Source organism: Gossypium hirsutum, chromosome A10 (assembly GCF_007990345.1).
Source record: "Gossypium hirsutum isolate 1008001.06 chromosome A10, Gossypium_hirsutum_v2.1, whole genome shotgun sequence".
NCBI classification, from domain to species: domain Eukaryota; kingdom Viridiplantae; phylum Streptophyta; class Magnoliopsida; order Malvales; family Malvaceae; genus Gossypium; species Gossypium hirsutum.
This window is the reverse complement of record NC_053433.1, coordinates 116,325,309-116,352,399: the sequence shown is the minus strand read 5'-3', so window position 1 is coordinate 116,352,399 and position 27,091 is coordinate 116,325,309. Positions and strand designations below refer to the sequence as shown.

At 29.6% G+C, this 27,091-nt stretch overlaps 2 protein-coding genes and 1 long non-coding RNA gene across 32 annotated transcripts; 1 reads left to right on the top strand and 2 right to left on the bottom strand.

The window, feature by feature from the left end:
- Positions 1-4,216: 4,216 nt before the first annotated feature.
- LOC107889658 (disease resistance protein TAO1-like) lies at positions 4,217-24,414 on the bottom strand. Of its 30 annotated transcripts, XM_041078311.1 has the most exons (25): positions 23,367-24,410; positions 16,462-16,887; positions 15,873-16,381; positions 14,680-15,781; positions 14,092-14,385; positions 13,264-13,410; positions 12,867-13,013; positions 12,016-12,162; positions 11,588-11,734; positions 11,162-11,308; positions 10,735-10,881; positions 10,306-10,452; positions 9,875-10,021; positions 9,448-9,594; positions 9,021-9,167; positions 8,593-8,739; positions 8,165-8,312; positions 6,618-7,888; positions 6,120-6,262; positions 5,976-6,032; positions 5,790-5,859; positions 5,632-5,704; positions 5,427-5,525; positions 4,949-5,031; positions 4,217-4,640 (listed from the first exon to the last, which is right to left on the bottom strand). In XM_041078311.1, the coding sequence occupies exons 3-17, from the start codon at positions 16,088-16,090 to the stop codon at positions 8,226-8,228; spliced, it is 3,318 nt and encodes a 1,105-aa protein (XP_040934245.1). In that variant the 5' UTR covers positions 16,091-16,381; positions 16,462-16,887; positions 23,367-24,410; the 3' UTR covers positions 4,217-4,640; positions 4,949-5,031; positions 5,427-5,525; positions 5,632-5,704; positions 5,790-5,859; positions 5,976-6,032; positions 6,120-6,262; positions 6,618-7,888; positions 8,165-8,225. The 30 variants fall into 30 exon arrangements, with proteins under 30 accessions (XP_040934245.1, XP_040934251.1, XP_040934256.1 ...); XM_041078317.1 differs by having other exon boundaries at positions 4,217-5,065; positions 5,790-5,864; positions 5,979-6,032; XM_041078322.1 differs by lacking the exon at positions 5,427-5,525 and having other exon boundaries at positions 4,949-5,065; positions 8,259-8,312.
- Positions 16,458-16,916, bottom strand: LOC121208136 (TMV resistance protein N-like). The gene has a single exon (XM_041078632.1). The coding sequence runs from the start codon at positions 16,914-16,916 to the stop codon at positions 16,458-16,460; it is 459 nt and encodes a 152-aa protein (XP_040934566.1).
- A 741-nt stretch (positions 24,415-25,155) lies between the features above and the next one.
- Positions 25,156-26,652, top strand: LOC107889662 (uncharacterized). The gene is made up of 2 exons (XR_001681804.2): positions 25,156-26,093; positions 26,388-26,652. It is a non-coding gene; the product is annotated as an uncharacterized lncRNA (long non-coding RNA).
- Positions 26,653-27,091: the final 439 nt, after the last annotated feature.

Here is a 27,091-nt window from a genome sequence, read left to right as displayed (position 1 = left end):
TTACTTTTAAGCATCAACTATTTAGTAAAAAATGGAAAGGAAAGAAATAATTATAATACTATAAAAAAATAAAAATTTATATTTAATGTATCGGGCATGAAAATTCTCCCACAATTAATAAATTAAACGATGTCATTTATCTAAACAAAATAAATTCTTTTATATTTATTTTTTAAAAACTTTAAATAAAATGTTATTATATGAATAAAAAAGAGTATGAAAACACATACCATACGATCACCTTCATTCCAAAGTGCAAACAAACATTTACAGTCAGAGCAATCAAGGAATTCAAGGTTGATGGCTCTTGAAAGATTACATAGCTTCCTTATATTATTGCAATCTGCAACGTAAATTTCCCTTAAATTAACAAGCTCCTGTATAGAAACAATATTTGTATTACTTTTAAGCATCAACTACTTACTTTAAGCAGTAAGAAATGAAAAAGGAAATAAATAATTATAATACTAAGAAAAATAAAAATTCATATTTGATGTATTGGATGTGAAAATTAACTCACAATTAATAGATCAAATGATGCCACTAATTTATATAAAATCTTTCATATTTATTTTTTAAAAACTTTAAATAAAATGTCATCATATGATTATTTGATATACTAAATTATAATTTTTTCTTAAAAAATTCTTAAATGAAAAAAGTATGAAAGTGCACATACTATATGATCATCTTCATTCCAAAGTTCAACCAAACTTTCACATCCTTTGCAGCAAGGAGTTCAAGGTTGATGGCTCCTGAAAGATTAGGCATCTTCCTTAAATTTTTGCAATATGAAATGTCAATTTTCCTTAAATTAGCAAGGTTCTGTGCAAAATAAAAATATATAAAAATAATTATATCACTTTTAAGTATCATGTACTTACTTTAGGCAAGAAAAAATAAAAAAAAACAAATAATTAACAAGATCCTGCACACGATGAGAACAAAAGTAGTTTCATTACTTTAGAGCATCATTTACTTATTTTGAGAATATCAAAATAAAAATTTATATTTGATATTTTGGGTGTATTAATACACTCACCATGAAGAGTAAATGATGTTGCTTCTTTTAAAAAATAGAATAAAATTATATATATATTAAATTTTTTTAATAAAAATATGTTATCATATAATTAAGTGTTATATCAATTATAAATTGTTTTTCTTAAGAATAAAATTCTCAAATGAAGAAAGTATAAAAGTATACACACCTGATGTCCATCTCAAAGTTGTTCCATGTCTCCATATAGTAATTCCAATACCACAAGATTTTTTGGATTAAAACTTGTTGATAAAGATTTACAAGGGTAATCATCCCATCGAAGATATTTTAGCTCTTCAGGAAGTGATACAATATCAACTTGATTTGTATATAGTTTCTTATAATTTTCACACTCCATACTCTTAGGAGAATAGAAGATGATATATTTAAAATTAGTCATGCTTTCAAAAATAAAAGGGCGTAATAATAGTTTATCCATATGTGACATGTTTAACTTCATTCCTTGAATTCGATCCGTTCCCTAATAACAAAAATCAATTTATCAAATATGAGCATGGAGAAATTTATGGATATTACATTCCAAAAGTGTTTTTTTTCCCAAATCAACGCATAATATATTTAACTAAGCCATAAACTTTGACCAGATTTTACATTATACTTAAGACATCAGTCATTATGTGTCCAGTAAAACAATAAATATATATATTTTTTAAAATACTATTAAAAGAGATAATATTTGATACAATATCAAATGTATAAATTTATATAGTGATGTTTGACCACATGATAGTATCTCATTAAAGCATATTAAAAAAAATAAAAGAATATGAATACAAGTAATGCTTACTTGATTATATTTGAGCACTCGTTTAATGTGTTCATGGCTCCATAGCCTCCTGCACTTTCCAGGGGTTTTAGATTTTTGGCGAATAATATATTTTCCCAACTTTTCAAGCATATCATGCATAGATATTATATCTTCAGATGAGATATTAATTAGGCACTTGCTGACCAATTTGCTTATTGCTGACCAATTTGCTTATTTTAATTATGAAATTTGATCCGTAATCAAATAACACATCTCGTGTGTATATGTCATGCTACTTACCTTAGCTGTAAAGGTATCAAGTAACTAGTCGACAATCCAAAATTATATGGCATTTCCATCATTTTCGGTATCCAAGATATCCAAAATCTTGGGGGATTAAGTTTTAGCATAGATATCATCGTTGCTATTACAATAATTAAGAGAATGTGTTTGAGTATGTGTAAATGTATATTTTTTTTCCTTATTAAAAGGTTTGATAGTTTATGATAGAAGTAGGGGTTATATAAGAAAATTAAAATGCTTCCAAATGATGGTGATGATTAGGAATTTCCAAGTCAAGGTCTTCCAATGGGACAAAATTGTTAAGCAAGTGACTAAACTAATAAAAGAGTGTTAAATAAGTTCAAATACTTTTGGTCTACCCAAATAAAAGTCTAGTTTGAATTACCCGTTATTTAAAATGAAGTATTAATTTATATTAAAGATTTTATTTAAGATATAAATTAAAGGTTAAAGCTTATCTAGATACAAATTAAGGCTTATTTGGATAACTTCTAAAGTATGAATGCTTATTTCGGGTATAATAAAAGTATAAGAAATTATTTAGATAAAGTGATAAAGCTTAATGGCCTATTTGATATATTAATATAAGTAAATTATCTATAGGAAAAAAGATATTAGTTGATTTTTTTTAGATATTATCTATATTAGTAGTTTCAACAAATTGAAATAAAATGGGTTTCTTTTTATAGTTAAAATTTATTTTAATTTATGAAATTTCGTTTGTGATCAAGTAGTTCTGCTCTTACGTTGTAGGTATACCTGCTCATGAGTCAGGTCATCCGACCCGGCCTGAAGGCATGTCTGAAATGTGAGAGAATTTGAGTAAAAATATAAACTCGAAAAATGGGATAGGGAAAAAAATAAGGCCTATTTAAAAAATAGACCAGGCCTCGGGTAAGACATTTTTGGCCCAGGCCCATCCCAAATTCACTAAATGACAAAAGAATCTGCTTTTTTTGTTATTTTAATGATATATTCTTGTTGTTTTCTTCTTATTTTGTTACCATTTCACTATTATGTTGCTAATATTTTATTGTTATTGTTTAGATATTATATAACACTTATTTTATTGTTAATTTTGTTATTATTTGAAAGATATTTGCTTGTGAAGTTGCATCTATGTTAGTATTATTTAAGTATAAATATTTTTTAAAATTAGTTTTTAATTTGTTGAGAATTATGTATTTTAATGTTTTTAATATTTTTTATATATTATATATTTAAAAAAATCATATAAAAATTTTAATATGGGTGGGCCCTGATTTTATCATTTTTATTCAGGTCGGGCTTGAATAAACTTTTAGGCCCATTTTTTGGGCCAGACTCAAGTCTAACAAACGAGCTTAAATTTTTACTTGAGCTCAACACGGCCTGACCCAATCCATGAGCACTTCTAGTTATATGTGATGCTATTTTTTATTTTTGAAGAAAATCAATAATCAGTCAACAACTCAAAATTAGCCCTTGTTTCAAATATGCATATTTTTGGAATGGGATAAAGCAACACTCAATCTTTAAACTTGACATTTAATAATCATATTTTTTATTTATAAAATTTTATAAATAATTATTTAACATTTTTTAATGTTTATATTATAGTAGTTGTAATTTTTATGTGTTATAAGTTACATAACATAATATAAAACATTATAAACTTAAAAAACAGGTCGGGTCAGACTCGAACCTTAAATGTTCAAACTGAGTTCATATTTTAATGGGCTTAATTTTTCCCAAGCCTATATTTCATACCTAATATTTTTTTCTTAAATATTCTCATGTTTCATGTGACCTTTTGAGTCTACACAAGTAATTCAGCCCGTAACCTAGTCCAATTATTCATCACCTTCGTTTTACACCTATTTATTGATCATATTTGTCCACATTATCATTCTTATCCAAAAGATATGATATCTAAAATCTACTGCAAGGACTATGATTGGTTACTAAAAGATAACAACAAATATAATTTAAATAACTGTAAAAAAATTTAACATTAAAATAGTATTTATCTTCAACAGAATAAATTAAATTAAATATATAATTATACAAAGAAAATAAGGTGGTAGAATAGTTAATTCTTAGAGATTGAAAGTGAGTTTGGATGAGCCGGACATTTACTTGTTGTTAGTATTAAAACAACAGTGACATTAAATTAATATTGTAACAATACTATAACATTAGATAAAAAGTAAGATAAACGCATCGCACCTCACCGCCCATTCAAATCCTGAATCGCTGATTGCGAATGCCTAAGAATGGGATTTGGTCATTAGAATTTAAGAAAAGAAAACATAAAGTCAAATGTCCCTACCATGAAATCAATCCTTCACTCCAGACTAAACCCAAATCCTTTGGATTTCTTACGAAAAAAAAAATTCTAGTGACTTGTTGGTTTGCCCTATGGGGAAAACTTAAAAGCTCAATAATATAGCTCTGAGAGTGAAAACTGTGAAAGGGGTGCCATTGAAAATAATCTCCTGCTCCATCATCCCACAAGTTTTGAGATAACAGCAACTTTGGCAAATTCTGAATTCATATAAACCAATTGATAAATTAGGGGAAAAAGGTCATGAGGATGCTAAAAACATCACAATGAAACAATGGTAAATTACGTCTCAAGGAAGGCTAAATTTCCGAAGAGCATATGGTTCCTCTGAAGGTTCAAAAACCAAAAAGAGCTTAGAAATAGCTTCAAATTTGCATTGACTTAATGTTGAACAAGCTCAAGAAGGCAAATGTATTGAAAAGTTGCAGTACTGCCTCAATATCTCAGTTCAAGCACAAACATAAAGCAATCATTCAATGGAAGAAATTGAAGCTCTTAAAAAGCTTACTTGTTCCTCCTTTTTCTAGTATAGGTAAAGCTCCAAGCATAATGGCATTTCCAAAGATCTACCATCAATTCTCTATTGACACTCTGTTTTGGTTAACATTTGTTACGTCGCATTAAACTGTGCAAGTAAAAAGCACAACAAATACGAAAGACATGAAAAAAAAGCAGAAATCTTGTAATCATGAATTGATGAAAGAAAATGTGAAACATAAATCGATGTATCAATATATCATTGAAAGCAAATGCAGTGAGTATTAAGACCTTGCTGGAAACTAAAAAACAAAGCTCCGCTTATCCTATGATTCAAAACCAACTAATAACAAGTCAACTGCCAAAAAGAATTCAAGTATGAATCTTAATATCTACTCACTGCAATGCTCAAACAACATAAGAGCCAGTAACATACAAAGAAATTTCAGACCAAACTGATATGATAATCAAAATCCAAGATAAGAAAATATCAACTCCAATGGCTCTACCATGAAACTAACTCAATCTAGCTTGAGAATGAAAACTGTCAAAGGTTGCCTCCAGCTCCATTTGTTTTCATCCCAAAGTTCTGAGATCTCTTGCAAATTCTGGATTTATATAATCCCATTGATAAATATGGAAAAAAGATGAGGATGCTGAAATTCATTATATGAACCTAAAATCATAATTAAGTCAAAGTCAAAGGTAACTTACTTCTCCACCAAGGCTGAATTGCCAGAACCCGGAAAGGGCCTCAAAAGATTACTTTGGATTTGTGTTGACAAATCTGTTGACATCTTGCATTGTCACCAAATATCAGTTCAAACACTTACATAAAGTAAGAATTCAGTAAAACAAATCGAGGGTCTTACAGGTCAGGTGTTCCTCCTTGTATGGCTAAAGCTCCAATTCAGAAGTGGCATTCTCAAAGATCTGACATTCCTAATCTTACATCAACACAGAAGCAAAGGACATAAGAAAAACCAATCTCACAAATAACCAATCTTTCTAATGAATCAAGATATCATTAAAGGAAAATGCAGCAAGTATTGAGAGACCACATGACACCGATGCTGGAACTAAACAATGAAGCTGAACCGAGTCCACCAATGGTCCTATGAATTAAAAAAAACCAACCAATAACAAGTCAACTGACAATAAGAATTAAGTTTGAATTTTAATATCTGAATTTTGGTACCCACCAAAATCCCATATGGATATTTTATCAACTCCAAAGCAGAATCATTTTGCTATTGTGTTGAAATCTCCAGTTACCGTTCAATTTTCCTCCAAATTAATTAATAAATATATGGAGAATTTCCTTCTTGGACAATATATGCTATATCTACAAAAGAACACAGACCCAACAGGGGAATGAAGATAAGAAAAAATAATAATGGGCAACTATCACAAACTATTTAACAAATTTCCAATTTTATGTTCATTAATTATGTTTTAAACATTTCAGTATGGCAAAGCACCTTCTAAAAGACAAGTAATTTATAAAGCAGAGCAACTTTAGATTTATCCTGGTTCGTTTTAATTAATTAAAGCACTTCATTTTCTGTCATTAATTTATAAGTTGGAAGTTTACTATTGACAATTGTGGAAAACAAAAGTATGGCAATAAGAAAAATGAAATGAAAAAACTGAAAAATGTATGATAATATGAAAAAATGAGATGAAAATGAAACCCCTACCTATGCATTTGGATGGCATGATTGAGTAGTTGAAACTCCTCAAAAGCAGAGCCAAGGATGGAAAGAAATACAAATTATTTCAATCTTTTAAGTCCTCCATCCCTTCTTCACCATCATGGCTAAAGCTTCTTTTGTTCCCAGCAACTCTCTTTTCAGTAGCATCTGTATCACTTTTTGCATCCACGTAAAATACATGAACACCAAATCTCTCCACCTTGATTTCCTTTTCTCCACTAAAATTCCAATTTCTATTTCTGATGTATAATTCAAATGTTGCCTCCTCATAATTCTTGTCTTCTATAACCATGTCCATGCAAGATAGAATAAACACGTGATCACCCATGTACTGCTCTGGCTCAAGAAGGTCTAACAAAGTTATTTTACTTATTAGCTCTTCATAACCACCACCACATTGCCACCACCAGCGGCTGTAATTTGGTACTCACAAATACATTCAGGTAATTGAAATTCAAAGATGCTAGTGAGGTCAGCCACAAAGCAAATAGCAAAAACCAAAAATCTCCTGCCACTACCTCCATTTGGGGCTATCTTCAAACTTAAGGAAGAATTCAAGTAATTGAACTTATTTGCTGAAATTTCGTTTCCTGGGAAACAGCAAATCAGACTTCGAGGGTTATCACGAAAGTATTTCCTACCATATGTTGCTGCCCATTCCTTAGCTAGGGATCCAATTTTGAGCATGGCATTTGGCTCAATGTTTTTAGTTGACTCTTGATTCAAGTTGAAGCAATTACAGAATAGCATGCAAAACACATCATCTTCACCACCTAACGAATCAAACTGATATAAATTTTGATCTGCAAAGGATACTTTTTCTAATGATGTGCAGTCATTTACATTCAAGACTTTCAGATATGGTGGAAGTTCTGAGAGTAATTCGACCATTGGGCAACCATTAAGATTCAGTTTAAGAAGGGATTCCAACTTGATCGATACATTTTTGACCGCTGAGCCACTCATATCTAAGTGCTGAAGATTACATAGGGGATTGAAAGGCAACGACATATTTTCTATTCTGGTTTTTGATAAATCTAAATAACAAAAGTGACGTGGGACCTGAGGAAACTTCTTGAGACTATAGCATCCGTCAAGATGAAGATTACACGCATCAGGAGATGCCAAATGATCGAGGCAAGGAAGTTCAACCAGACTTTTACAATTAGAGCAATCAATGAATTCAAGGTTGATGGCTCTTGAAAGATTAGCTATTTTTCTTAAATTACTACAAGGATGTTAAATTAACAAAAGCCCTGTACAGAAAAAATAGTTGTATTACTTTCAAGCATCAGCTTAGTAAAAATAAAAAGGAAATAAATAATTATAATATAATAAAAAATAAAAATTTATATTTGATGTATCCAGTGTGAAAATTCACCCATAATTAATAAATCAAATGATGTCACTTTTCTAAATAAAATAAAATCTTTTATATATATTTTTTATAAACTTTAAAAAAAATGTTATTATATGAATATTTATAAATCAAAATATAATTTTTTTTTTTAAAAAAGTATGAAAATGCATACCATACAATCATCTCCATTTCAAGGTTCAACCAAACTTCTACAGTTAGAGCAATAAAAGATTTCACAAGTTGATGGCTCTTGAAAGATTAGTTACCTTCCTTAATCTCACGCACCCATTGAAGTTAATTTCCCTTAAATTAAAAAAATCCTGTACAGAAAAAATAAGTGTATTACTTTTAAGCATCAATTATTTAGCAAAAAATGGAAAGGAAAGAAATATTTATAATACCATAAAAAATAAAAATTTATATTTGATGTATAGGGTGTGAAAATTCACACACAATTAATAAATCAAACGATGCCACTTATCTAAATAAAGTAAATTCTTTTATATTTATTTTTTAAAAACTTTAAATAAAATGTTATCATATGAATATTTATACATCAAAATATAATTTTTTTCAAAAAAAAGGTATGAAAATACACACCACACAATCATCTTCATTCCAAAGTTCAACTAAACTTTTACAGTCACTGCAATAAAGGTATTCGAGGTTGATGGCTCTTGGAAGATTAAGTATCTTCCTTAAATTCAAGCACCCATTGAAGTTAATTTCCCTTAAATTAACAAAATCCTATACAGAAAAAATAAGCATATTACTTTTAAGCATCAACTATTTAGTAAAAAAGGAAAGGAAAGAATAATTATAATACTATAAAAAATAAAAATTTATATTTGATGTATAGGGTGTTAAAATTCACCCACAATTAAAAAATCAAACGATGCCACTTATCTAAATAAAATAAATTCTTTTATATTTATTTTTTAAAAACTTTAAATAAAATGTTATCATATGAATATTTATACATCAAAATATAATTTTTTTTTCAAAAAAAAAAGTTTGAAAATACATACCACACAATCATCTCCATTCCAAAGTTCAACTAAACTTTTACAGTCACTGCAATAAAGGTATTCAAGGTTGATGGCTCTTGAAAGATTAAGTATCTTCCTTAAATTCACGCACCCATTGAAGTTAATTTCCCTTAAATTAACAAAATCCTATACAGAAAAAATAAGCATATTACTTTTAAGCATCAACTATTTAGTAAAAAATGGAAAGGAAAGAAATAATTATAATACTATAAAAAATAAAAATTTATATTTGATGTATAGGGTGTTAAAATTCACCCACAATTAAAAAATCAAACGATGCCACTTATCTAAATAAAATAAATTCTTTTATATTTATTTTTTAAAAACTTTAAATAAAATGTTATCATATGAATATTTATACATCAAAATATAATTTTTTTTTCAAAAAAAGTTTGAAAATACATACCACACAATCATCTCCATTCCAAAGTTCAACTAAACTTTTACAGTCACTGCAATAAAGGTATTCAAGGTTGATGGCTCTTGAAAGATTAAGTATCTTCCTTAAATTCACGCACCCATTGAAGTTAATTTCCCTTAAATTAACAAAATCCTATACAGAAAAAATAAGCATATTACTTTTAAGCATCAACTATTTAGTAAAAAAAGGGAAAGAAAGAAATAATTATAATACTATAAAAAATAAAAATTTATATTTAATGTATAAGGTGTGAAAATTCACTTACATTTAATAAATCAAAAGATGTCACTTATCTAAATAACATAAAATCTTTTATATTTTTTTTTGAAAACTTTAAATAAAATGTTATCATATGAATATTTATACATCAAAATATAATTTTTTTTCAAAAAAAAAGTATGAAAATACATACCACACAATCATCTCCATTCCAAAGTTCAACTAAACTTTTACAGTCACTGCAATAAAGGTATTCAAGGTTGATAGCTCTTGAAAGATTAAGTATCTTCCTTAAATTCACGCACCCATTGAAGTTAATTTCCCTTAAATTAACAAAATCCTATACAGAAAAAATAAGCATATTACTTTTAAGCATCAACTATTTAGTAAAAAAAGGAAAGGAAAGAAATAATTATAATACTATAAAAAAATAAAAATTTATATTTGATGTATAGGGTGTTAAAATTCACCCACAATTAAAAAATCAAACGATGCCACTTATCTAAATAAAATAAATTCTTTTATATTTATTTTTTAAAAACTTTAAATAAAATGTTATCATATGAATATTTATACATCAAAATATAATTTTTTTTTCAAAAAAAAAAGTTTGAAAATACATACCACACAATCATCTCCATTCCAAAGTTCAACTAAACTTTTACAGTCACTGCAATAGAGGTATTCAAGGTTGATGGCTCTTGAAAGATTAAGTATCTTCCTTAAATTCACGCACCCATTGAAGTTAATTTCCCTTAAATTAACAAAATCCTATACAGAAAAAATAAGCATATTACTTTTAAGCATCAACTATTTAGTAAAAAATGGAAAGGAAAGAAATAATTATAATACTATAAAAAAATAAAAATTTATATTTGATGTATAGGGTGTTAAAATTCACCCACAATTAAAAAATCAAACGATGCCACTTATCTAAATAAAATAAATTCTTTTATATTTATTTTTTAAAAACTTTAAATAAAATGTTATCATATGAATATTTATACATCAAAATATAATTTTTTTTCAAAAAAAAAATTTGAAAATACATACCACACAATCATCTCCATTCCAAAGTTCAACTAAACTTTTACAGTCACTGCAATAAAGGTATTCAAGGTTGATGGCTCTTGAAAGATTAAGTATCTTCCTTAAATTCACGCACCCATTGAAGTTAATTTCCCTTAAATTAACAAAATCCTATACAGAAAAAATAAGCATATTACTTTTAAGCATCAACTATTTAGTAAAAAAAGGGAAAGAAAGAAATAATTATAATACCATAAAAAATAAAAACTTATATTTAATGTATAAGGTGTGAAAATTCACTTACATTTAATAAATCAAAAGATGTCACTTATCTAAATAACATAAAATCTTTTATATTTTTTTTTGAAAGCTTTAAATAAAATGTTATCATATGAATATTTATACATCAAAATATAATTTTTTTCAAAAAAAAAAGTATGAAAATACATACCACACAATCATCTCCATTCCAAAGTTCAACTAAACTTTTACAGTCACTGCAATAAAGGTATTCAAGGTTGATAGCTCTTGAAAGATTAAGTATCTTCCTTAAATTCACGCACCCATTGAAATTAATTTCCCTTAAATTAACAAAATCCTATACAGAAAAAATAAGCGTATTACTTTTAAGCATCAACTATTTAATAAAAAAAGGGAAAGAAAGAAATAATTATAATACTATAAAAAATAAAAATTTATATTTAATGTATAAGGTGTGAAAATTCACTCACAATTAATAAATCAAAAGATGTCACTTATCTAAATAACATAAAATCTTTTATATTTATTTTTTAAAAACTTTAAATAAAATGTTATCATATGAATATTTATACATCAAAATATAATTTTTTTTCAAAAAAAATTTGAAAATACTTACCACACAATCATCTCCGTTCCAAAGTTCAACCAAACTTTTACAGTCACTGCAATAAAGGTATTCAAGGTTGATGGCTCTTGAAAAATTAAGTATCTTCGTTAAACTCACACACCCATTGAAGTTAATTTTCCTTAAATTAACAAAATCCTGTACAAAAAAAATAAGCCTATTACTTTTAAGCATCAACTATTTAGTAAAAAAAGGAAAGGAAATAAATAATTATAAAACTATAAAAAAATAAAATTTATATTTGATGTATAGGGTGTTAAAATTCACCCACAATTAATAAATCAAACGATGTCACTTATCTAAATAAAATAAATTCTTTTATATTTATTTTTTGAAAACTTTAAATAAAATGTTATCATATGAATATTTATACATCAAAATATAATTTTTTTTTCAAAAAAAAGTACGAAAATACATACCACACAATCATCTTCATTCCAAATTTCAACCAAACTTTTACAGTCACTGCAATAAAGGTATTCAAGGTTGATAGCTCTTGAAAGATTAGGTATCTTCCTTAAACTCACGCACCCATTAAAGTTAATTTCCCTTAAATTAACAAAATCCTGTACAGAAAAAATAAACGTATTACTTTTAAGCATCAACTATTTAGTAAAAAATGGAAAGGAAAGATATAATTATAATACTATAAAAAAAAATAAAAATTTATATTTGATGTATAGGGTGTAAAAATTCACACACAATTAATAAATCAAACAATGTCACTTAAATAAATAAAATAAAATCTTTTATATTTACTTTTTAAAAACTTTAAATAAAATGTTATCATATGAATATTTATACATCAAAATATAATTTTTTTTAAAAAGTACGAAAATACATACCACACAATCATCTCCATTCCAAAGTTCAATCAAACTTTTACAGTCACTGCAATAAAGGTATTTAAGATTGATGGCTCTTGAAAGATTAAGTATCTTCCTTAAACTCACACATCCATTGAAGTTAATTTCCCTTAAATTAACAAAATCTTGTACAGAAAAAATAAGCGTATTACTTTTAAGCATCAACTATTTAGTAAAAAAAGGAAAAGAAAGAAATAATTATAATAATATAAAAAAATAAGAATTTATATTTAATGTATAGGGTGTGAAAATTCACCCACAATTAATAAATCAAAAGATATCACTTATCTAAATAACATAAAATCTTTTATATTTATTTTTTAAAAACTTTAAATAAAATATTATCATATGAATATTTATACATCAAAATATAATTTTTTTTTTAAAAATATGAAAATACTTACCACACAATCATCTCCATTCCAAAGTTCAACCAAACTTTTACAGTCACTGCAATAAAGGTATTCAAGGTTGATGGCTCTTAGAAGATTAGGTATCTTGGTTAAACTCATGCACCCATTGAAGTTAATTTTCCTTAAATTAACAAAGTCCTATACAGAAAAAATAAGCCTATTACTTTTAAGCATCAACTATTTAGTAAAAAAAGGAAAGGAAAGAAATAATTATAATACTATAAAAAATAAAAATTTATATTTGATGTATAGGGTGTTAAAATTCACCCACAATTAATAAATCAAACGATGCCACTTATCTAAATAAAATAAAATCTTTATTTTTATTTTTAAAAAAATTTAAATAAAATGTTATTATATGAATAAAAAAGAGTATGTAAACGCATACCATACGATCACCTTCATTTCCAACTTCAACCAAACTTTCACAGTAAGAGCAATCAAGGATTTCAAGGTTGATGGCTCTCGAAAGATTACATATCTTTCTTATATTATTGCAATATGCAACATAAATTTCCCTTAAATTAACAAGCTCCTGCATAGAAAAAATATTTGTATTACTTTTAAGTATCAACTACTTACTTTAAGAAGTAAGAAATGAAAAAAGAAATAAATAGTTATAATACTAAGAAAAATAAAAAATTCATATTTGATGTATTGGATGTAAAAATTAACTCACAATTAATAGATCAAATGATGCCACTAATTTATATAAAATCTTTCATATTTATTTTTTTAAAAAACTTTAAATAAAATGTCATCATATGATTATTTGAGACACTATATTATAATTTTTTTCCTTAAAAAATTCTTAAATGAAAAAAGTATGAAAGTACACGTCAATTTCCCTTAAATTAGCAAGGTTCTGTGTAAAAGAAAAATATATAAAAATAATTATCACTTTTAAGTATCATCTACTTACTTTAGACAATAAAAAATGAAAAGAAAATAAATAATTAACAAGATCCTGCACACGATGAGAACAAAAGTAGTTTTATTACTTTAGAGCATCATTTACTTATTTTAAGATTGGGTATATTAACATAACCACCATGAAGATTAAATGATGTTGATTCTTTTAAAAAATAGGATAAAATTATATATATTAAAAAATTTTAATAAAAATATGTTTTCATATAATTAAATGTCATATCAATTATAAATTCTTTTTCTTAAAAAAAATTCTCAAGGGAAGAAAGTATAAAAGTATACATACCTGATGTCCATCCCAAAGTTGTTCGATGTCTCCATGTCGTAATTTCAATATCACAAGGTTTTTTGGATTAAAACTTGATGATAAAGATTTACATGGGTAACCATCCCATTGAAAATACTTTAACTCATCAGGAAGAGATACAATATCACCTTGATTTGTATATAGTTCCGAATTCTTAGGAGAATAGAAGATGATATATTTAAGATTAGTCATGTTTTCAAAAACAAAAGGGCGTAATAGTAGTTTATCCATATGCGACATGTTTAACTTCATTCCTTGAATTCGATCTGTCCCCTAATAACAAAAATCAATTTATCAAATATAAGCATGGAGAAATTTATGGATATTCCATTCTAAAAGTGAACCCATAATGTATTTAACTAAGTCATTAACCTTGACTAGATTTTACATTATACTTAAGACATCGGTCATTATGTGTCCAGTAAGACAATAAATATTTATTTTCTAAAATACTATTAAAAGAGATAATATTTGATACAATATCAAATGTATAGATGAACCAGATGATAGTATCTCATTAAAGCATATTAAAAAAAAGAAAAGAATATAAATACAAATAATGCTTACTTGATTATATTTGAGCACTTGTTTAATGTGTTCATGACTCCATAGCCTCCTGCACTTTCCAGGGGTTTTAGATTTTTGGCGAATAATATCTTTTCCCAACTTTTCAAGCATATCATGCATAGATATTATATCTTCATTATAAGTAGAAGATGAAGATGAGATATTAATTAGGCACTTGCTGACCAATTTGCTTATTGCATCCTCTACACCCCGATAACAACTTAGAACATGTTTTGTTCTTTTTATGGGTTCCCCTTTAAAGAAGCATGCAATGTCAAGAAATATATTCTTCTCTACCATACCTAACCCATCATAACTACTTTTCAAAACCACAAAAATTTCGGGGTGGGAATATTCCCCTAGCTTCTCCATCTCACTTTCCCAATCATTTATAGTCCTTCCATATAAATTACAACCCAAAACTCTAAGGGCAAGTGGACTGCCTTGGGAGTACTCCACAAACTTGCCTGATAGATCTCGAAAATCAACTTCAGGATTCAACTGCTTAAATGCAAAGGTAGAAAAAAGTTGAAGAGAATCATTCTTAGTTAATGCCTTCACCTCATGTATTGTGTCAGCTCCTCCACTCTTAAGCACTTGTTTCTCTCTAGATGTTATAATGATTTTACTTCCAGAGCCCAAACGTTTAACAGTAACACCCATACAATCTATTTGGTTTGGGTCACTAATATCATCAAGGACAACAAGTACTTTCTTATTCTTGAGCCTGTCTTGAATTGAAGTGGATCCTACAGTGGGGGTGTCTATATCAACATCTGACTTCAATAATTTCGAAAGAAGTTCATTTCGTAAAGATTTCTTCCCCTGTTTTTCTATTTCCTCTCTAACATTTTGGAGAAAGCAACAACTTTCAAACTCTAAAGAGATTTTTTTATACACAGCCTCAGCAAGGGTTGTTTTGCCTTGACCACCCATTCCCCAAAGTCCTATTACACGACAGTCTTTTTGCTTAATCAGCTTCAAAATCGTCCTTTTCTGGTCATCTATTCCAACCAATTCTTCAGAAGCACTTCCAGACTTAATATTCGTCAACTTTTTTATAACATATTCAACAACATTTTCTATGTACTCGGTTTCAGGTCTAGAAAATGAAAGAAAAAATATAAACCAGTAAATATGAAATCTAAAACAAATATAAGTTGAATATAACAAGATGAAAAAAATATAGTTACCTGTCAAATTTGCCTCCTTCTATATGCCACCCTTTTAATTTACCGACCTCTGCAAAAGCAGTTTTCCATTGTTGTACTCTATCAGCTGGTTGCTCTGATTCATGCTCTTCGAAGGATGTCTTAAAATGCCCACCACTATTTCGCACATCGGAAGGATCAACATGGTAAAAGATGGGAAGAACAATATGTTTGTCAGTGGGATTGTGCTTGCGATCCATGATGTCAGAAAGTTCACCTAAGCATGATTTTGAAGAAGCATAGGCTTTAGATAAAACGAGGATTGAGAGATTTGAGGCCGAAATTGCTCGAGAATATGTTAGTGGAAGTTTCTCTCCTTTTTCAGTGTTTCGTTATCGGGGAAGACATTAATTCCTACTTTTTCCAAAGCATTGACTAGGTGATTGGAGAAGTTGAGGCGTGTGTCTTCACCTAAGCTTAAGAAAAATTGATGCTTCATCAACTTTCGCATAACATACGCAACAATATCCTTGATGTGCTGGGTTTCAGGTCTAGCAAATAATAGAAGTATATATATGAAATCCAAAACAAAGATAAGTCAAATATAAGGAGATGAGACAAATATAGTTACCTATCCGAGATGCTTCCATCTATATGCCACCCTTGTAATTTACCAACTTCAGCAAAAGCAGTTTTCCATTGTTTCACTTCATCAACTGACCTCCTTGTTTCATGCTCATCAAAGGATTTCTTAAAACTCCCATCAATATTCTCCACATCAGAGGGGTTAACATGGTAAAAGATGGGAAGAACAATTTGTTGCTCGACGCTATAGCGGTCCATGATGTCAGAGAGTTCAACCAAACATGATTTGGAAGAGGCATAGTCTGCAGACAAAACGATGATTGAGATATTTGAGACTGCAATTGCTCGAGAAAGTGCTTGTGAAAGCTGCTCCCCCCTTTCCAGTTTTTCTTCATCGAAGAAAACATCAAGTCCCTCGTCTTTCAAAGCTTGAAGTAAGTGAGTGGTGAAATTAAGGCGCGTGTCTTCACCTCTGAAGCTCAAGAAAACATGATACTTCATTAGAGTAGAAGATGAAGAAGAAGAAGAAGCCGTGGAAGAGAATTGAAGCAAAAGAGAGAAAAATACAGCAAGTGTAAAATATGCATAATCTTTGGTATCCTTCGATTAAATGAGAAAGAGATTGAACGCGTTTTCCTTAGACTTGAGCTTAGCCAATTATCTTAGTCAACACCACCAGAGATAATGAATTCTTCTTTTTACCTTTCACCGACAAAAGTAGGACCTTATTCGAATCGAGTTATTTCAACTATTAAAAAACCGCAATTACTTGAGCTTAGATGAAAGGATAAATTTACAGTTTTATAATAAAATTTCTCGCGATGTTTTAAATATTCTAAATTAAGATGAAGTTAAGAGTGATTTTGATCAATTTAGTTTGATGTAATTTTTATTTGTTTGTTTGTTTTTCACTAAAAAATCTATTATTATATGAAATGGAATTGAATTATTTTTTATTTTTTATTTAATATATAATTAATTTTAATTTTTATGATATAAAAATATAAATTTTATATTTAAAATAGTGAAAGTAATTTAAAAGTTTTTGAAAAATTATTGTATTTTACAAATATTTATGAAACTGAGTTTAAAATTTATCAAATAATATTTAAATGTCACAAAACAAAACATATTTTATCAAAATAAACCTTAAAAACCAAAACAAAAAATTTAATATAAAAAACTATCAACCAAATCGAGCCAAATTAAACTATGATAGACGATTCAAAAAATATATGTTGCGCGGAAGCGTGTAAAAGAGTAAAATTATTGTACTGAAAAATCATGCTAAGTTCAATTTCCAGGAAAGAGAGGTAGATCACGAGGATCACTTAAGTACCAGGTCTTTCCTAGCCAGAATATCTCTCTATCATAATTTAATAGCACAATAAATCACTACAATCACACTCACAAAATATTCAAAAATAAATAATAAAGAACACCAAAATTTTAACGAGGTTCAGCAAATTTTGCTTACGTCCTTGGGCACTACCAAATATATTTCACTCCAAAAATTACAAGTGAAATTTACAAATAGGGAGAGAGAATAATGCTTTAAGTAGAGAATAACAAATATGGGATGAAGAAAATGAGAAATGATTAGGCCTATTTATAGTTGAGGTTTAAGGGCCAACTTGCAAAGTCCCTATACAATTAGGGACCAAAATTGTAATTATCCCATGCCAAATTTCAAACTAAATTTCGGTGCCTTAAATGCTTTGATTTTTGGTGCCAAATTTTCTGACACCAATATCATTGACTTTTCAAAGATATGTAGCTGCTAATAATCTCCACCTTGAAGATTTGATTAGGATAATCTTATCTTCATACAATTCTTTCTGCCTTTGACAACAATACTTGATAGTGCCTTCTTCAATTGTTAAACTTGTAGGATATTGATCAAGTTCAAACAATGTTCGAACTTGGTTGCTGTTACCACCTTGGTCATCATATCTGCGGGATTATCTGCAGTCTTGATCTTCTGAAGACAAATTTTCCCCTCACCAATAATTTCCCGCACAAAATGGAATCGTACGTCGATATGCTTTGTACGTGCATGATAGACTTGATTCTTTGCTAAATGAATAGCACTTTGACTATCACAATACACGTTAATATGCTCCTGAACCAATCCCAAGGTTTTAACCATACCTTGTAGCCAAATAGCTTCCTTTACAGCCTTTGTTACAGCCATGTATTCGGCTTCTATGGTTGACAATGCACCTTTAGACTGTAGTGTAAACTTCTAACTTATTGGTCCTCCAGCAAGTGTAAACACATAACCAGTGGTTGATCTTCGCTTGTCTAAATTACCGGCATAGTCAGAATCAACGTACCAATAACACCTTTACCAAGTGTATTATCCTGCTTGAACAGTAATCCAACATCCACGGTCGTCTGAATATACCGTAGAATCCATTTCACAGCTTGTCAATGTCATTTTCCAGGATTATGCATATACCTGCTCACTATACTAACTGCCTGTAAAATGTCAGGTCTTGTACACACCATTACATACATTAAGCTACCCACTACATTAGAATATGGAACTTGCAACATGTATTTCCGTTCTGTATTCGTCAAAGGAGATAGTTGTGCAGAAAGCCTGAAATGAGAAGCTAACGGGATACTTACAAGTTTTGTCTGCTCGTTCATGCCAAACTGCTGTAGTACCTTCTTCAAATACTACTTCTGAGACAAGCTAACTCTATCATGAGCTCTATCTCTCCATATTTCCATGCCGAGAACCTTTTTAGCTTCACCTAGGTCTTTCATCTCAAACTCGAAATTGAGTTGAGTCTTTAATCTTTCAATCTCAACTTTGCTCTTAGATGATATTAGCATATCATCAACATATAAGAGCAAGTATATGAAAGTTCCTTCTTGTAGCTTCTGAAAATACACGCAATGATCAAATTTACTTCTTGTGTACCTTTGCCCTTTCATGAACTGATCAAATCGCTTGTACCACTGCCTCGGAAATTGCTTCAATCCATAAAGCAACTTTGCCAGTTTGTAAACCCAATTTTCTTTTCCAGCAACCTTGAATCCATCTGGCTGAGTCATATAGATTTCCTCTTCCAAATCACCATGTAAAAATGCGGTCTTCACATCAAGTTGAACTAGTTCAAGATCATATTGCGCAACCAAGGCTAGCAAAATCTGAATAGATGAATGCTTCACAACTGGAGAAAACACTTCATTGTAGTCTATTCCTTCTTTCTGAGCGTAACCCTTTGCTACCAATCTAGCCTTGTATCGAATTTTATTTTTACTAGAAAATTATTCCTTCTTTGCATATACCCATTTGCATCCAATTGCCTTCTTTCCCTTGGGTAGTGTCACCGATTCCCAAGTCCTATTTTTATGAAGAGACTGCATTTCTTCATTCATGGCTTGCTTCCACTTTACACAATCAGGGTTACTTATTGCTTCTCTGTAAGTAGAAGGAACATCATCATCTGCAATTGAAAGTGCATAAACCACTATATCATCAAAGCGAGCAGGCTTACGAATCTCTCTTCTTGGCCTCCTATATGCAATTGAATCTTGTTGCTGTAGAGGTTTTTCGGTCAGAACTTCTTCATCATTTGTCCCTCCAATATTAGCTAGATCATCGTTAACCTTTTCAAGCTCCACCTGCTGTAAAGTACTACTGGTTTTGTCATCCTTTTATGAATCATTGTACTTTAACATGGTTGATTCATCAAAAGTCACATCTATACTGAAAATAATCTTCCTTGTATCAAGACACCAAAGATGGTATCCTTTTACTCCATCAGTTATACCCAAGAATAATGCTTTCTTTGCTCTTAGGTCTAACTTAGATTCTTTTGCATAATAATATGTAGTGGAACCAAATACATGTAAAGAATCATAATCAGTAGCAGATTTACCAGTCTACATCTCCATAAGAGTTTTTTTCATTTATTGCAGTTGATGGAAAACGGTTAATTAGATGGCATGCATATGTGACCGCCTCAGCCCAAAATTCCTTGTCCAATCCAGCATTGGACAACATACACCGAACTTTCTCCAGTATAGTCTATTTCATGTATTCTGCCACCCCATTCTGCTGTGGTGTATCCCGAACAGTGAAGTGTCGCACAATGCCCTCATCTTGACATACTTGTATAAATAGATCATTTTTGTACTAAGTACCATTATCTAATCGAAGTCGTTTGACCTTTCGACTAGTCTGAGTCTCCACCATCTTCTTCTATTTCAGAAATGCATCCAAAACTTTATTGTTTTCTTTTCATTAGATACACCTATACTTTTCTTGAATAATCATCAACAAAAGTAACAAAATAGTGCATACCTCCCAAAAAAGCCACTTTAGTAGGTCCCCACACATCACTGTGAACGTAGTCTAGAATTCCTTTCGTATTGTGAATTGTTGGACCAAATTTTACCCTTGTCTGCTTGCCCAGAACACAATGTTCACAGAATTCCATTTTTCAAGAATTTGCACCTTTCAATAAGTCTTGCTTCACCAATGTCTACAAAGCTTTTTCACCAGCATGTCCCAATCGCATATGCCATAATCTGGTAGCCTCTGAATCTACATCTTTTGTAGAAACTGTTGATGTTGATCCAATAACTATACTTCCATTTAAAAAATACAAGTTATTTCTTCTTGTGCCTTTCATCACCGTCAGTTGCCCAGCTACTACTTTTAGTAATCCATCTCTCAAAGTGATTGTGAGCCCTTTAGATTCTAGGGCCCCTAATGAGATGAGATTTTTCTTCAGGCTAGATACGTAGCGAACATCTGTCAGGACTTGGATTGAGCCGTCGTGATTCTTGAATTGGACTGTACCCACTCCCATTGTCTTACAAGCACTATCATTGCCCATAAGAACAATTCCACATTCTAGCTCTTTAAGACTAGAAAACCAGTCCTTATTAGGACACATATGGTAAGTACATCCTGAATCCAAAATCCACTCATCCGTTTGACATGCCATTGCCATGCCAACCAAGCTAAAGTCTGACTCCTCATCATGCTCCGCTACACATGCATTAGAAATAGCCTTGCCCTTTTGTAGCTTAGGAAAATTCTTTTTCCAATACCCATTCTCACGACAAAAGGCACATTCATCTTTGGCGGGTCTCCCTTTGGACTTTCCCCTTCTACCAGATTTGCTGTTGTGCGAACGAACTCTTACTGTTAAGACTTCTGCAGTTGTATCTCTGTGATCTCTTTTATCTTTCTTTCGAGTTTCAAATCTATACAACGCACTACAGACTGCATCAAATGTGATTGTGTCCTTCCCATGAAGTAATGTGGTGGTAAGATAATCATATTCATCCAAAAGGGAATTCAAAAACAATAATGCATTGTCTTTATCTTCAAATTTCTCATTCAAATTTAGCAAGTCTGCTAAAATTTTATTGAATGAGTTCACATAGTCATTCATCGACATATTGGGAGCATACGTGAATCGAAAAAGTTTCTTTTTCATATAAAACCTATTTTCAAGACTTTTCGTTAGAAACTTTTCTTCCAGTGTATCCCATAACTTCTTCGCTAATGTCTCCCTCATGACAGAGTACTTCTGCTCTTTGGCCAAACATAGGCGGATTGTACCACACGCCTGTCTATTGATCTTGGCCCACTCCCTGTCATCCATCTTGTCAGGTTTTTCTTCAAGGGCTATATCGAGCTCTTGTTAACATAAGACATTTCTCTACTTCAAATTTTGCATTGGTCACAGTAGTCCTTACTGATGACGATGCCTCTGCCATTTTTCTCCTCAATCCCAACTACTGTATACGTGAACAGTGTCGTATACGTCAGTAGTACCGTAAACGGTCGTATTCCTCAAGTACGAATCTAGCTCTGATACCAATTGTTGCGCAAAAGCGTGTAAAAGACTAAAAATTATTGTACTGAAAAATCACACTAAGTTCAATTCCCAGGAAAGAGAGGTGGATCACGAGAATCACTTAAGTACCAGGTCTTTCCTAGCTAGAATATCCCTCTATCGTAATTTAATAGCACAATAAATCACTACAATCACACTCACAAAATATTCAAAAATAAATAATAAAGAACACCAAAATTTAACGAGGTTCAGCAAATTTTGCCTACGTCCTTGGGCACTACCAAATATATTTCACTCCAAAAATTACAAGTGAAATTTACAAATAAGGAGAGAGAATAATGCTTTAAGTAGAGAATAAAAAATATGGGATAAAGAAAATGAGAAATGGTTAGGCCTATTTATAGTTGAGGTTTAAGGGCCAACTTGCAAAGTCCCTATACAATTAGCGACCAAAATTGCAATCATCCCATGCCAAATTTCAAACTAAATTTCAGTGCCTTAAATGCTTTGATTTTTGGTGCCAAATTTTCTGACACCAATATCTTTGACTTTTCAAAGATATATAGCTGCTAATAATATAAATAACCCAAACCTCTTAGAAACTTCACTATCCATGAAATTAGCCAATTTAGAAAAGGGTCAAATTTTGATTTTGAGCCCCTCTGCTATTCTCAAATCTGAGATTTAATCCTTTTAACTTAAAATAATCTCTTTACTTATATGTTATCATTAGTTAATTCAAACAAGAGAGTTAACTATTTCAATTAAAATTAAAATTCTAGTATGTATTATTATCAAAGTGATATAATATCTTGAAAAAGGTAACTAGAATAAACATTGGATTCTATTTTATAAAACTAAAAGTAAGTTCATTTCTTCATAAGCATTAATTGGTTTCAAACCAAGCTTAGAATCGTCTTTTTCTGATAATCTATTCCAACCAATTCTTCGGAAACACTTTCAAACTTACTATTCATCAACTTTTTTATGACATATTCAACAATATCCTTAATGTACTCAGTTTCAGGTCTAGCAAATAACAAAAATAAAAACATTAAGTATATATGAAATCTAAAACAAAGATAAGTCAAATATAAAAAGATGAAAAATAAGTAGTTACCTATCGAATTGGCATCCTTCTATATGCCATCTTTTTAATTTACCAACTTCAGCCAATGCAGCTTGCCATCGTTGTGCTTGATCTAGCTTTTTTAATTCATGGTCATCAAAGGAGGTTTTGAATCTCCCACCAAGAGTTCGTACATCAGAATGATCAACATGATAAAAAATGGGAAGAACAATATGTCCTTGGGTGTCCTTGCACCTCATGATGTCAAAGACTTCAGCCAAGCATTGTCGAAACCATTTTTAAATTTTAGAAAAATGGGGATCGACTTTTAAAATATGGAGTCGCCACCAACCTTTTTTGTTTAAGTGTGTTGGATTACCTTTTTAAAAAGATAATTTTGATCTACGAAATAGAAAAATAGGTTCGGGAGTCCATTATGTACGAGGAAGGATTAGCACCCTCGCACGCCCAAAACTGGTACCATTTTGATCAATAATTGTCCTAATGTTGAAATCTTGAAAAAGTTTGAAATGTGATTTTTTAAAGAACGTTTGGTTTGAATTTGATTTTAAGATTCACCCGTTTTAAAGGAACAAGACACCACATCCAACACGTTAGGATATGTCATCTTAAACCTTTCATACTGATGTCATTTTTTGATTTTCAAAATATGCAATTGAAGGGATACTTAGTGGTTTGGTTAAACGGAAAAATGCATCCCAGCATGTTAGGGCACAATTTCCCGAATTTTCAAACACTAAATATTATCTTATTTAAAAAGTTTTCAAATGGATGATTTTAAAACCGGCTCAAAATATGCTTATTTGGCTTGCTCCAAAGAGTAATTAAAATGGGGCCAAAGTTGAATTTGAAATCATGATACAATAACACAAAATAAGGGTATAACAACATCACTTCTACAAAGAATGAATAATGATCACATGGAGCTATAAGAAATCTAAATTAGGAGATTATACCCCATGAATATCAACATTTGAGAGACAACAAATTAAAAGCTAATTTTAAAGAAATACTAAACAAAATTTCCACCAAAAGAAGTAACAAGTTTTTTAAAACAAATGGAAAAAAAAGGATTTGAAACCGTAAATATATAATAAATTACATAAAAAAACAATTAAAAAGCTAAGTATAAGAGTTTTAAAAGAAAAATATATTAAATAGTGATATATATATGAATTTTGAAATAAATATTTTACATAAAAAATGGTATTATATGATACAATTTGAAACAAACTTTTATAAACAATTTTTAAGATTTAATAAAAATTATATATAATATAATAATGCTTACGAAGTATTTGAAATCCATATAAAGTTCTAAGACAAACAATGTATACATTATAAAATGTTAGTAATTTAGAAGAATATAAGTAACTTAAATTACACTATGTAAAAGAATACATGAATATATACATGATAAATGATTTAAAGAATATACCAATATATATATACATACATATGTGAATAACAGAATTTATACAATAGGAAATTTATATTATACAGAATAATTACTTTAAACAAAATACATTGGTTCAAAAATAATAATATACAATTTGAAAATAAAATAAAATACATGCAAATATTGTATATAAAAAATGTTTAAAATAAACAAGAATGATTTGAAATAAAGTTTTTTAAACAAAAAGAAAATGGATTTAAGGAATTTTAAGAAAATTTATACATGAAATAATGAGAAATCAACAATGTGTATAATAAAAAGATGTTTTTTTAAAAGAAAAGAGTTATATGCAAATGAGTTTTAAAAATATATACATACATAATGAATTTTAAAAGAATATACATACACATACTCATAAAATAAATATGAAATCAATGATATATATACACAAAATAAAATATTTTTTACATAAATTATATATGAATATACAAATTAGTTGTAATTGAAAGTATTTAAATTAAAAATCTACAAATCTTTAAAACAACGGAAAATATAAAAGCAAATTTCAAAACAAATAAATTATAATAAAACAATAGTAGAAGATGCATACAAATAAAAAAAAAATTAAAACCATGTATAGTTAGTAAAACAACTCAAATAAGATCAATTAAACAATTTCTAAAACTTAAATAATAAGTAGATTAAAAAGATATTTTAAAAAAAAAGGGACTTAATTGAAGTAAGAACAAAATCTACAGAACAATTTAAAAAACGTTAAAATAAAGCCAAGAACCTAAATAAAATGTACGTAAATTAGCAAGGACTAAAAGTGCAATTGAATCAGATCCTGAAACGTAGCGTTTAAACGAAGACTAATTCGAAACAAAAGGTAATCCCAAGGCAAAATTAAAATATAGAAGAAATTGAAACAGGGCTCAATTGAACAATAGCGCACAATGAAGGGATTAATTGTGCAAAATATACCCTCGAAGACCAAAACACGCGGAATCTGGCCGCATATGGGTCGGGTCATCGGGTCAAAGTTCATACGACACCTTTTTGGAGCCATTGTTGTTGGCTCTAAACGGCACCGTTTCCTCAAGCACAAAAAAAAAAAAAAGAGAGCAAAAACTAACCGTAAAACGTAAATCATTTGCTTCTATTTCGGCCATTCATGTTCGGCCGACTCCAAGAATTCCTCGCACGAACGCCGTTATGCCACCATAAACGATGGGCGGTAATGCGTAGGGATCCTATTTCGATCTACAACCTGAAGATCACTAATTTCGACCTCAAAATCCCCTCAGTAACCCCGATTTAGACGAGGAAGAGGAAGATTCCAGTGGCCTTTTGTAAAGGTAAAATCCTTTACCTTGTTACTTTTCTTTCACATGCAATAGAATAGGAACCAGAGATCAGAACAAAACAAAAGGAAGATCAAACGAACAGAAAGAAACTCGAAATCACCTTTTTAAAAAAATGCTTTTAATTCCTCTCTGATTTTTTAGTATCTGTGCGTGCGTAAAAAATTTAATGTTTACATCAGGCCCTTTTTATAGCCAAAATAGAAAAAATAAAACTCAGAATACACATTTTCTTTGCTGCTATTCTGTTATTTGGGTACTGCTTTACTGTTATTTTTCTTCTCGAAGGTTGGGTTGCAGATGTGGAGATGGCCATAGGCGTGAGTGCTGCGACACGAGGGAACCCTGAGTTTCAAGAAACGTCAACTGCCCCGGCCATTTGGGCCAGTTTGAGATTGGGTTATTGAGCCCAAAACTAGGCTGGATCTGTATTTGTTTGTCTTTGGGCTATTGTATTTGGGCCCTGATTTGGGCTATAACATTTTTGGGTTTTAAATTATGTATTGATCTAAAACTGTAAATGGACTTTATTATTGTTTTTATATTTATTTTATTTTGAATTTGGTTTAATTTAATTTGGGTTTTGTATTTGGGTCTTGATTTGTGTCAATAGAACGGGGCTTGTATTTAATTTTGGGCCCTTAAATAACTTGGTATTATTTTTGTTTCTGGCTTTTGGATTTTAATAGGCTCGGGCAGATTGGGCCTATTACAAGCATGATTGAGAGATGATATGATATCTAAACTCAAATCCTACGCACCAATCATATTTGTCCACACTATCATTCTTATCCAAAAGATATGATATCTTTTTTTTGATAAAACAAAAGATATGATATCTAAAACCTACTACAAGGGCTATGATTGGTTACTAAAAGATAACAACAAATATAATTTAAATAACACTAAAAATAATTAACATTAAAATAGTATTTATCTTTGATCGAATAATTTAAATTAAATATATAATTATTAATTCTTAGAGATTGAGA